This window comes from Stegostoma tigrinum, chromosome 4 (genome assembly GCF_030684315.1).
Source record: "Stegostoma tigrinum isolate sSteTig4 chromosome 4, sSteTig4.hap1, whole genome shotgun sequence".
NCBI classification, from domain to species: Eukaryota; Metazoa; Chordata; class Chondrichthyes; order Orectolobiformes; family Stegostomatidae; genus Stegostoma; species Stegostoma tigrinum.
The window spans coordinates 61,325,030-61,338,003 of record NC_081357.1 but is presented as its reverse complement, the minus strand read 5'-3'; the positions used below and the strand labels follow the sequence as shown (position 1 = coordinate 61,338,003).

General features: G+C 39.0%; 1 protein-coding gene across 3 annotated transcripts in view; it reads right to left on the bottom strand.

Annotated features, from left to right (window-relative positions):
• The window catches only part of dcbld1 (discoidin, CUB and LCCL domain containing 1), a 112,149-nt gene that overhangs the window by 7,548 nt on the left and 91,627 nt on the right, over window positions 1–12,974 (bottom strand). The window contains exons 9-13 of one of the 3 annotated variants that reach the window (XM_048531116.2): window positions 6,589–6,713; window positions 6,161–6,308; window positions 1,108–1,209; window positions 894–989; window positions 430–517 (exon numbers count right to left, since the gene is read on the bottom strand). In XM_048531116.2, the coding sequence (XP_048387073.1) occupies window positions 430–517; window positions 894–989; window positions 1,108–1,209; window positions 6,161–6,308; window positions 6,589–6,713 (559 nt within the window). The remainder of the gene's footprint in view (window positions 1–429; window positions 518–893; window positions 990–1,107; window positions 1,210–6,160; window positions 6,309–6,588; window positions 6,714–12,974) is intronic. The other 2 variants (XM_048531117.2, XM_048531118.2) reach the window with 2 other exon arrangements.

Genomic DNA, 12,974 nt, shown 5'->3' with positions numbered 1-12,974 from the left:
CCGAAAAGTCAGTTTTCCTGCTCCTCTGATGCTGCCTGGCCTGTTGTGTTCCTCCAGCTCCACACTTTGTTATCTCTGACTGCAACATCTGCAGTTCTCATTATCTCTGAGCATGGTCTCCTCATGAGCTTTACTAAAACATGTTCCTAGATAGTCAAAATAATAAACCACAGAAGAAAACATTAAAATTGTTTCATTGGGGACTGTGGTAAGGAGTACAAAAAGTGAATGGCAGTGGGAAAATTCAGCCCTGAAATTCTTATTCTAGATGTGTTAACAATGTTTTTTTAAAAAAATAAATTACTTGCTCATACTACACTATCCTCCTTCAGTCAATTTACAAAGATATAGAAAAATATTGGTTATACTTCGCTTTCAGTTACTTTCTTAAACTCTTTATAATGAAAATTCCTAATATTATTAACTTACTTTCTTAAACTCTTGAAAATGTAAATTCCCAAAATCGTAAGTACTACACAAAGTACGACTGGAACCACAATAGCTACGAGCCATATTCCTGAATGCGGAGAGAAGAAAAATAGGTAAATTACACATTTTCTTTCTGGATCTAATGGTTGGAGCATTTTTCTCATGAGTTACAGTTTCACACAAAACAATTATCTTATCAAAGCATCAGAAAACGTCCTCTAATCAGAAACCAAGTCTCCGTAGCAGAAAATCTCTGACTGAATCGATTGTTCATTTGTTAATAAACTTAGAATCTCTGGAATTTTCCATTTTTAGCTGATCTTACAATAAGATGAGTACTGGTCGTGGAAAGTTTGTTAACATTCTAGCAGTCTATCCATTATAACTCTGACAGAATACCCTCAAAACTAGGAATTATGATAAACATCTGCTTATGCAGCTTCCCTTAAGAGTTCTGTGGTCACCTGCTGGAGTTTCTTCGGTAGACAGGTAGATGGGTAGACAGGTAGACCTCTGACAGAGTTTCAGAAATTCAGTCTCTAATTTTAACGAAAAAAAACCTATACAAGACATAGGTAGTTCTGTTACAAACTCACTAGTTCAGGTACAAATTCCAGACAATCAGTTGTTTAACTTGACTAAAATAAGGAAAGTTGGAGATTATACCAACATCCTTACCACAATTTATATCTCTTGTAATTACTGGATCTGTATTGTTCACATATTCTTTGTCTTGTATATCAGGAGGACGAGTAGGTTTTTGTTTATTACCTGTAATTGCTAGAAAAATACAAACAATTTCTCTTTTTAGCAAATGCACATCATGTTTCCCCACAGGATTACATCACATCTGTGGTGTTCAGGGTGGAAAAAAACCACAAATCCACTACATTGAAATAACAGGTAAACGTGTAAGTGATAGTAATATTTTTACTTTAGGTAGATCTTTCTTCTGCTCTTTAATACTAAGAGCACATTTTTTAAACCAGAGAATTCACCATCTTCTCTACATTTTTTTTTCATTTTGTTTAGCTTCTTTTTGATTACACCATTCATTCATCTATTCAGTCTCCTCATTTTTCAGCTCCATCTCAGATTCAAAACTCTCATTTTCAAAGAAGGTTTGGAATCCCAAATTATCAGAATTCCAGCAGAATTATCTCCTTATGTAATGTTGACATTGGAACACTTACTGCACACTATGTTCTGATATCTGCTAATTTAAATAAATAAACTAACCCTCCAGTAATCCAATGCATGCATGGATTTAGGCTGAATAAATACTTTTAATCAAATATTGAACAGAAATATTGGCATGGTTGATATTCAACTAATTGTCACCAACAGAACACTTTTGAACAAACATTACTAGCTGATGCTCAGTGATGCTGCATATGGATGTCAAAGCTACGATTGATATTTGGTTAAAGCAGGGACAAAGGGCAGGGAATTATTGAATCCTGGTGGTACAGAAGAAAGAACGAAGGTGGAGAATGACACTAAGAATGGAAGGTGCATTGGAGAAACATGGCTTGAAGGGGAGAGGAAGGGTATGACAGTACAAGGGAATGAAGGGGAAAAACATGATGGGATTGTAAGAGAATGGAAGGAAGACATGGAAGTAATGGCATACTGGTATTAGCACTAGACTGTTAAGTCTGAGTCCCTGTAATGTTAGAACATAGAACAGTGCAGCACAGGAACAGGCCCTTTGACCCCAGACGTTGTGCTGAACATGATGCCAAATTAAACTAATCCCTTCAGTCTGCCCTTCATCCATCTCCCTCCATTCCTTGCATATTTATGCTCTAATCCACAAGTCCCTCAAATGCACCTATTGTATCTGCCTCCATCACCACTCCTGGGCAGCATGTTCCAGATGCCTACCACTCTGTGTAAATAAACTTGCCCCTCATATCTCCTTTGAACTCTCCCCCTCTCACCTTAAAGGCATGCCCTTTAGCTTTAGGCATTTCAATGCTGGGAAAAAGATTCTGACCATCAATCCCATCTATGCATCTCACAATTTTATAGACTTCTATCAAGTCTGTCCTCAGTCTCCACTGTTCCAGGGAAAACAACCTGAGTTTTTCCAGCCTCTCCGTTTAGCTCATTCCCTCAAATCCAGCCAACATCCTGGTAAACCTCTTTTGCACCCTCTCCAAAGCCTCCACATCCTTCCTGTAATGTGGCGACCAGAACCAAACACAATAGTCTTAAGTGTAGCCTAAACATAGTCTTGCAAAGCTGTAACATGACATCCTGACTCTTGTACTCAATTCCTTGACCAATAAAGTTAAGCACCCTATTTACTTACGTGGTGACTTTCAAGGGCCTATGGGCTTGAACCCCAAGATCCCTCTACACCTTAACGATGTTCATAGTCCTTCCATTAACTGTATATTTTTCTTCAACATTTGATCACCCAAAGTACAGCAACTCACATTTAGCCGGATTAAACCCCATCTGCAATTCCTCCACCCATGTCTGCAACTGATCTATATTAGTGAGTTTTGAGAAGATTTGTAGCTCAGGTTGAGGTTCTGGACATGAGTTTGCTCACTGAGCTGGAAGGTTAGTTTTCACACGTTTCGTCACCATTCTAGGTAACATCATCTGACGAAGCGCTGGTGTTATGTCCCGCTTTCTATTTATCTGGTTAGGTTTCCTTGGGTTGGTGATGTCATTTCCTGTTCTTTTTCTCAGGGGATGGTAGATTGGCTCCAAATCAATGTGTTTGTTGATGGCGTTCCGGTTGGAATGCCAAGCTTCTAGGAATTCTCGTGCATGTCTCTGTTTGGCTTGTCCTAGAATGGATGTGTTGTCCCAATCAAAGTGGTGTCCTTCCTCATCTGTATGTAAGGATACGAGTGAAAGTGGGTCATGTCGTTTTGTGGCTAGTTGATGTTCATGTATTCTGGTGGCTAGCTTTCTGCCTGTTTATCCAATGTAGTGTATGTCACAGTTCTTGCAAGGTATTTTGTAGATGACGTTTGTTTTATTTGTTGGCTTAAAAGACCCTATACAGACTGCTTTGCAGAACACCTCTGCTCAGTTCGCAATAAACAACTGCACCTCCCAGTCGCGAACCATTTCAACTCCCCCTCCCATTCTTTAGATGACATGTCCATTATGGGCCTCCTGCAGTGCCACAATGATGCCACCCGAAGGTTGCAGGAACGGCAACTCATATTCCGCTTGGGAACCCTGCAGCCCAATAGTATCAATGTGGACTTCACCAGCTTCAAAATAATCTCCCCTTCCCGCACCGCATCCCAAAACCAGCCCAGTTCGTCCCCTCCCCCAACTGCACCACACAACCAGCCCAGCTCTTCCCCTCCCCTCACTACATCCCAAAACCAGCCCAGCCTGTCTCTGCCTCCTTAACCTGTTCTTCCTCTCACCCATCCCCTCCTCCCACCCCAAGCCGCACCTCCATTTCCTACCTACTAACCTCATCCCACCTCCTTGACCTGTCCGTCTTCCCTGGACTGACCTATCCCCTCCCTACCTCCCCACCTATACTCTCCTCTCCACCTATCTTCTTTTCTCTCCATCTTCAGTCTGCCTCCCCCTCTCTCCCTATTTATTCCAGAACCCTCACCCCATCCCCCTCTCTAATGAAGGGTCTCGGCCTGAAACGTCAGCTTTTGTGCTCCTGAGATGCTGCTTGGCCTGCTGTGTTCATCCAGCTTCACACTTTATTATCTAGGGTGAGGTTGGGTCTCGTTTGGATGCTCTTTGGAAGGTCAGTGCAGATTTGATGGGCTGAGTGACCTGTTTCCACACTGTAGGCATTCTATAAAGTGGAAGGTGACCTCTCCTTCTGTGGACCTGAATTCCCCTCTCAGGACCCCAGCCCAAGGATATATCCACCTCTGTCTTAAAATTGTATAAAAACATTCACCTAGTCTCTGCTTTAAGGCTGCGATACCTGATTTGTGATGACTAGTTCCATGAGGAAACTCCTCTTCAAAGGATCATTCTTGATTCAATCAAAGTCACCTTTCATTCTTCTAAGCCACAACTGAAACAAGCTTAGCCCGTCCAAATGCAGCAAGGCCCAGATAATATCCAAGTTCGGGCTGAAAAACGGCCATACAAGTATCAGGTAATGACTATCTCTGAAAGGGTCCATCGTCAGTAAAGGAGTGTAATGGAATGCCTCCCTCTTGCCTGGATGAGTGTAGTTCCAACAGCATGCCATGAAAATTGAAACCATCTAGGATAAAGCAACCTGCCGGATTGGTGCTGCATCCATATACATTCACACCCTCCACCAGAAATGCTCAGTAGCAGTGGTCTGTACTACCTACAAGGTGCACTACAAAAATTCACCATGGCTCCTCAGACTGCATCTTCCAAACTCACATCCACTACCATCTGGAAAGACAAAGGAAGCAGACACATGGGAACATCGCCAGCTGCAAGCTCCCTGCCTAAGCCACTTGCCTTCCTGACTTGGAAATAAATTGCTGTTCCTTCAGGGATGCTGGGTCAAAATCCTGTCATACTCTAAAAGCATCATGAGTCTATCTATAGCAAATGGGCTACAACAGTTCAAAATGGCAGCTCACCATCACCGTCTCAATGCTCACTAGGGATTGACAATAAATGCTAGCTTAGCCAGAGACACCCACAGCACATGAATTAATAAAAGAAACCTTTTCTCGTAAGAATAACCTATTAATTTGAGCAATTAGTCTAATAAATTTTGTCCGAAATGCTTCATATGTATTTAAATCTTTCTTTAAGGCAACCAGCACTCTGCACTGTATTCCAGATGTCGTCTCACCAGTTTCTTATAGATGTTAAGCATAACCTCCCTACTTTTGTATTCAATACCTTTCACAATAAGTGATAAAATTCCATTTGTTTTCCTAATTATTTTCTGTACCTACATACTAACCTTTTGTGATTCATGTATGCGGACACCTAAATCCCTCTGCATCTCAAAACTCTGCAATCTCTCACCAATTAGATTATATGTTTCAGTTTTATTCTTCCTGCAAAATTGAACAACTTCATTTTTTCCTACATCATACCAATTAGATTTTTCCAATCTACATGAAGATTAAAATTATCCATGAATAATGTATATCATTTTTTTACAAGCCTTCATTTTCTTCTGATTTATTCTTTGTCCTGTAGAACTATTACTTTTAAGGGGATAATAGACTTCACCTATCAGTGTCTTCTTTGTTATTTCTTACCACCATTCATACAGATTCTGCATCATCAAACCCATTATCATTTCTAGCTAAAGTAATAATTCCATCTTGTACTAACAGGGTCACCACATCACCCTTCCCATTTTGCTTGTCCTTTTGAAAGGTCACAGACCCTGAATGCTCAGTTCTCAACTTTGATCTCAAGACAAGGGTGCTTTTTATCTTTATTATTTCAAAATCTCATTCTTAATCAATTTATAATTCCCCGAACGAAAAACTCTTCAAAATGTTGTTAGAATTAATGTCTAAAACTGAAAAACCATTATTTTAATTCCTTTCTAATGGTCTATAAACATCAGCTTAAGTGAAAAGAATATTCATACAGAAGGATTAATGATTATTAAGCAAAAATTGCAGGCATAGTGATAAAAGATTGATTATGTGCAAATATACTCTAAAGCAATAAATCAAAACACATTGATCGTATTTGGTTGAAAAGGTAGAGTCAATTTCATGCCAACACACCTTTCACATTTTGATTTCAATCTAAATGTACTCACATCGTATTTGCTGGCACCCTATTAACTCCACCTTAATGGCTATTCTCTGATTCCAGCTTTGAGGGATGACACGAATGTAACGTGCCAAGAAGGCAGGGATGAAATTATTGCGAGTCAGTTGATTGTAATCAGTATTGCCCTCAAATATCTGCAATTAACATTAACATTTAATTATTCTCTTTTGAGAAGAGCACTAAATATGTCCTAAATATAATTCAATTTTCACTAAGTATGAAATATTGACAGCTGTAGCTTTACAGCATAATTGATTGCTTATAGCAGTTTAATATTTTAAATGATAATAACAATAATGTGGCCTATTAGAGCAAATAAAGATTTACAAAAGTGATTTTAAAGATGACGCTCAAACAAAATGCAGTTAAGAAATGAACTGCTATGATCAGCTGAGGTTTCGCAAGCATACTTACCTGTCCATCATTATTGTTGCTGACTTTGTAGATTTTCCATTTTTGACCATCTTTACTGAAGGAAACCTTATAAGTTTCTACATAAAAGAGAAAGCGTGGAAGTGTGGAACCTGTGGTTATGATTCCTGAAGAGATTACAAAATAATATGAATACTCCACTTGCATGAATTTTTATTTTTGTATATATATTCATTATGAATCTAGCGTTCACAATGTCATTTAGAAGATAGAAAAATACAAAATAATTTTTAATATTGGTTTATTTTGAAGACTTCCAATGGAGTCATGTTGCATAAAAGATTATCCTCAGATTCCAATCAAACTACAATAATCCAGAAACTGTTACATCCCTGCTCTTCCCTATTCAACGACTTATTTCTGACCTTGATGCATAATTAGTACACAGCAAACCAGCACAAGCTAGCCACACTTTCTTTACACTGTTCTCATTCTATTCTACATTTAATTGAAATTCCATTAAATCCTTGTACTTGTATTTTAATACCATAGATTTTTTTTTGCAGAGTTCACATTCACATCATTTGAAAGGGGAGGTTGGGATAGAACGGTTGACACTTAGTTCTTGGACAAGGCTTAAGAAACTAAGAACATGACAAAGTTATGTCTGCACTTAAAATTTTCCTGAATAACCTTTCAGGAATTTAAAAAAGTGTCATTGGAAGAATTCACTAAATAAGGTAACATTTGTAAAGAAAGGGAAGATGCTGATGTTTCAGGCAGAGCCCTTCATCCGAGTACATTTGCCTGGTGTTTTTTTTTTAGGAAATGTTTCTTAGTTTTTCAATTTTTTTTGTCAGCGGTCAGGGGCAATGATAACTTACTTTAACAATGGTATATTTAATGGTTGACATTACGGAATAGTTAGCTTTGCACAACACATAGAATTAAACAGAAATTACAACATAGAAAGAAATGACTTAAGCCAATATGTTACTGTTTATCTTCCTCATAAGGTGAAATATCAATTGCATGCGATTTCTCTGAACATTTGTCTATCTATTCACTATTCTTTCAATTTTTTTTTATTAGATGTTGCTATGGTCTCCAAAAATTCTTTAATAGTGTATTCAACAACCTCACGTTCCTGGGTGTAAAAATATTTCTCCCGCTGTCTGCCCCAATTATCTCCAGAATTAATCACTGCAGCTTCCTGAGTCAGTTTTTTTTTGTCTAACTTTCCCTACCCTTTCATAGAGTCAGCATCCAATCCTTACATTGCATTTCATGTTGCCGTAAAATTTCTACGTTTGCTACAGAAGACATTCATTTCTGACACATTAGGGTTAATTCACTGAAACAAAAACAAAAATTGCTGCAGAAACTCAGCAAGTCTGGCAGCATTTGTGGAGAGAAAACAGAGTTAATGTTTTATTTCCAGTGCTCTTTCCTCAGAACAGCATCTTTAAAGAAGTTCTAAAGAAGGGTCACTGGATTGAAACGTTAATTCTGCTTTTTCTCCACAGATGCTGCCAGACCTGCTGAATTTCCTGAGCAATTTCTGTTTGTGTTTCAAATATTCAGCAACTGGAGCTATTGGTTTTAATTCAATACAATGCCCATGTTGGATTTTGATTCAACCACCATAAAATGCCTGATGCAGGAGCAGGACATGATTCCTAAAGGCAGCATGTTTACAGCATAACCATTTACAGTTGGTTCTGTTATTACATGTTTCATCAACATTAATTGGCTTTAACACGATTGAAGAATTTAGACCACTATTTGTATTATGCAAACTTTCCTTACTTATAATGTAATTCCATCCCATTAGATTAAATAGCATAGCTATTGCGCAATTTTCTTACAAAGAACTATCTCATTATATTAGAACCCCCTGTACTGGAAGGGCAATATTAACCTATGTTATTTTTAATAGATGAATTTTTTTAAAAAACCTTGTCCATCATAAAAAGTATAAGAAACAAACAAAACAGAAATTGCTGGAGAAACTCAGCAGGTCTGGCAGCATCTGTAGAGAGAAAGCAGAGTTCTGTGATCCTCAGTACTTGGTTAATATTAATAGGATCTGGAAATTGATAGTGTGTTTTGGGTTTTTCTATTATTGCCATACAAGTTCACTAAAGCAACATATTTCAGGACCATATAAACTGAAGAGTATTATACAGGCCTTGTAGAGGTTTATAAAATCATGAGGGCCATGGATAGGGTGAATAGTCAAGGTCTTTTTCCCAGGGGGTGGTGTGTGTATGGCTGAACTGCCAGAGGAAGTGGAGGAGGCTGGTACAATTACAACATTCAAAAGGTCTCTGGATGGGTATATGAAGGGCTTAGAGGGACATGGATCAAATGCTGGCAAATGGGACTAAATTAATTTAGGATATCTGGTCAGCATGGACATTTTGGACCAAAGAGTTTGTTTCTGTGTTATACATTTCTAGGACTCTAAATGTATTTATGTAAAATTTTGAAAAACAATATGCTCAGAAGTAGTGACAGAAATTCTTACCCCATCATATATACTACAGAAAGCCAATACAATTGATATTGGCTTATGGTGCAAATCATTTAGTTATTATTTTCAACTCTTAAAGAACAGTATTTCTTTCCTGCTGTTTGCATGGTGGAAGGAAAATTTTCTTCCTGATCTACAACTTGAAGTAATTTATGGATTACTTCCAGTTGCACAAGCTATTGAGTACAGAAATAGGATGAATGTGAGACTCGGGACTTGGTGCAAGAGGGAGGGTTTTACACTTCTTGATCTCTGGGACTATTTCTGTGTAAAGTGGGACCTGTACTAGTGAAATGGTCTGCACCTGAACCAGAATGGGACCAAAATCCTTGTGGACAGGTTACTAGAGCTGTTTGGAGGGCAGAAAGGGCATTAATATAATAGGGAAACAGCTAACATAGTAAAGACATCAGGATAGAGAGAGTTCAGCCATGTTGTGACTCCATAGACTAAGATATGCCTTGATGATCACTATTATATTGCTGGGAGTATGCTAGGTAAGACAATTGAGTTAAGGGTGTGGATTAACAAATGGAAATGAGATATTGTATGGATCAGTATGGCTTTGTCAGAGATGAGAGGGAGAAACAGGACTGGCAATTCAACATTCCAGGGTATGGGATCTTCAAGTGAGGCAGAGGAAGTGTTGCATTATTAATTAAAGAATCAGTTATTGTAGTACGGACACATGATATTCTTTAAAAGATCTTCAAAAGAAGCTTTGTGGGTAAAATTGTGGAATAAAAAGGCAACCACATTACTGTATTACAGATCCTCAAACAGTAAGTGGACAATAGAGGAAGAATACGTAGTCAGTTCACTGGAGGTGTGTAATGCTGAGAGTAAGATAATTACATTAGGGGAATTCAAGTTTCCAAACATTATTTGGGATTGTCACAGTGTAAAGGGTTTAGAGGGGGTAGAGTTCTTGAAATTGTTCAGGAGAGCTTTTTTTATGTCAACACATAGAAGGTCCAACAAAAGTCAGTGCAGAGCTGGACCTAATTCTGGACAATGAAGGCTGGTTGTGATGGCAGTGAGGGAGCATTTATCAATTAGCCACAGTGCAATGGAAAAGGAAGGAGATAGTCTGCAAAAGAGAATTTTAAATTGGAGAGAGCAGATTTCCTTTTTAAAAAGGCAGGAACTAGCCAGAGTAGACTACTAGATGTCTAGTCTACTAGTAAACAGCTAGTTGCGGGAAATACTTTTGCAGAAGTGTAGAATGCACAAAACAAAGGAAATGGGGAGAGAACAGGTCTTTTAGGATGAAATTTAGGAATAACAAGCCCAGAGAAGCCTGGTTGTCTAGCATATTCAGGACAGGATAGGGAGGGAAAAAGAGGATTTCAGTAGGGGCAAAAGGACAGCAACTCCGAGGCCTCAGTGGAGTATAACAGACACAGGAGGGAACTTCAGAAAGCAATTAGGGCACAAAGGCAGGGTTTGAAAGACCATCAGTGGGTAAAATTAGGGATAATCCCAATAATAGTAATTAAGTATATTAAGGAGAGGAGGTTAACCAGGGAACGCGTGGAGCAGAGTAGCACGCATTTGGGACCAAGTGGGAAATCCCTGCGTGGAGCCAGAGGACTTTGGTAAGGTGTTAAATGATTACTTCACCTCTGTCAGGCAGAGGACGATGTAGATACAGAGTCCGAGCAAAGCAAATATGAGGTTCCTGAATAGATTGACATTGGGTATGAGGAGGTATTGGAGGTTTTGGCTGCCTTAACAGTGGACAAATTTCCAGGAAAGCCAACCCTAATTTTTAATTCCTCTCTGACCATAGGGAAGGTAGCAGAGGATTGGAGGACAGCTAATTTGTTTCCACTTTCAAAGAAGGGTGGCAGAGATAAACCAGGGAATTACAGACCAGAGAGTCTCATAGCGATAGGAAAACTGTTGAAGATAATTCTAAAGAAGAGATTAATCTCCACTTGGACAGGCTTTGTCAGAAGAAGGTCATGTCTAAGAAATTTGATAGAATTTTTTAAAGAGGTGATCAGGTGGTTATATGAGAGTTGTGTAGTTGGTACATCATAACAGATTTCAGCTAGGCCTTTGGCAAGCTCCCACATGGGAGATTGAGAAAGAAGGTAAAGCACAGGGCAACAAGACAAAATGGATCCAAAACAGTCTTAAATATTTTATTAATATATATAACATGAGAATGAAGATTTGCTGGTGTTTGATGATGAGGAAGAAGGTTACAGGAGAACATAGACAGATTGGCTAGATGGAAAGATCAGTGGCAGATGGAAATTAACCTTGAAAAGTGGGAGGTGATGCACTTTAGTTAAGTTACAAGACAAACGAGTACACGATAAATGGCAGAAGCTCAGAAGAACAGAGGGATCTTGCAGTGTTCGTCCACAGAAGGTGACAATAGGGTGGTTATGAAGGCATTGGGGACGCTTGCCTTTTGCAGTTGAAGGAAAGGTTACACAATCAGGGAAGTTAGGTTGGAACTGTACAAAACTTTGGTAAGGCCGCAGCTGTGTGCAGTTCTGGTCATCTCACAAAAGGAAGCATTACACTGGAGGGGGTTACAGAGGAGATTCACCTGGATGTTGTCTGGGACAGAGCGTTCTAATGCGGAAAAAAGTCTGGATATGTTCAGTTTGTTTTCTTTACAGCAGACAAGGCTGGGGGTGGGGGCTATGATTGAGGTATATAAGATAATGAGGGGCAAGGATAGAGTGAATAGAAAACAGTTGTTCCTCTCAGTTAATAGCAAGGGAACATTATTATAAAGGTGAAGGGCAAGAGGTTCAGAGGGGATTTGAGAAAACAATTTTTCACCCCCACAGCGGTGGGAGTCTGGAATGGAATGTCTGGGACGGTAGTAGAGGCTTTAAAACCTGGACGAGCACTTGAAATGCCATTACATTCATAGTTATGGGCCAAGTATTGGAATGTGGGATTAATGTAGATTGGACAGCACAGGCATGATAGGCCAAAGGGCCTCTTCCGTGTACTTTTGTCTTTGGCTCAAAAGAACTTTGTTACCGTTTTCCAGAGACATCTTTTCCCCTTGTCAGATCTGTAAAGGCCGCTCTGCTTCTTCAATTCAAGGCCATCAGCAAAGCACCTCATAAATCGTAACATCAGTTCCAACCAGAAGTGCAAAATAAAGCCCTTCTAAACACTATCCCAGCGCTCACTTAAAGACTGTACAGTTTGTGGGATATGCTTCCTCATGCAAATCTGTGATGGGGAATGAGGAAAAACACAAACCAAATATGCTGATGCCCACAGTCTATCCACTGATCCATTCTCCACTGAATTGGGGAGAGGGAAGACTTTCAAATCTGGCTTTAAAAAAAATTATGTTGATTCCAGACCTCATACCAAGTCAAGCGGATGGCTTTGTAGTGTTTGATTCCACTAAGAAGAACCATAGTATTAAGTTTCCTTATTTTTTTGAGAGGAGCAGAAACCAAGCAATTCATGATCAAAAACAAAGTTGTTGGAAAAGCTCAGCAGGTCTGGCAGCATCTGTTGAGGAGAAAACAGAGTTAACGTTTTGGGTCCAGTGACCCTTTCTCAGAACTGAGTTCTGAGGAAGGGTCACCGGACCCAAAATGTTAACTCTGTTTTCTCCTTCACAGATGCTGCCAGACCTGCTGAGCTTTTCCAGCAACTTTGTTTTTGTTCCTGATTTACAGCATCTGCAATTCTTTTGGTTTTTAATCAATTCATGACGCTGGTTAAGTGGTAATAATTTATATGTTTGAAATGACAATCTCTGAATAGTATTGTAATCACTCAATTTGCAAGGTAGCATTTTTGCAATTGTTATTTTAAGGGTGAATTTATTTTCAATTTTAGTTAATGCTAAATGTTAAAACAGTGCACTAAGCAATTTCCTTTGATCTTGTTTCAGTAT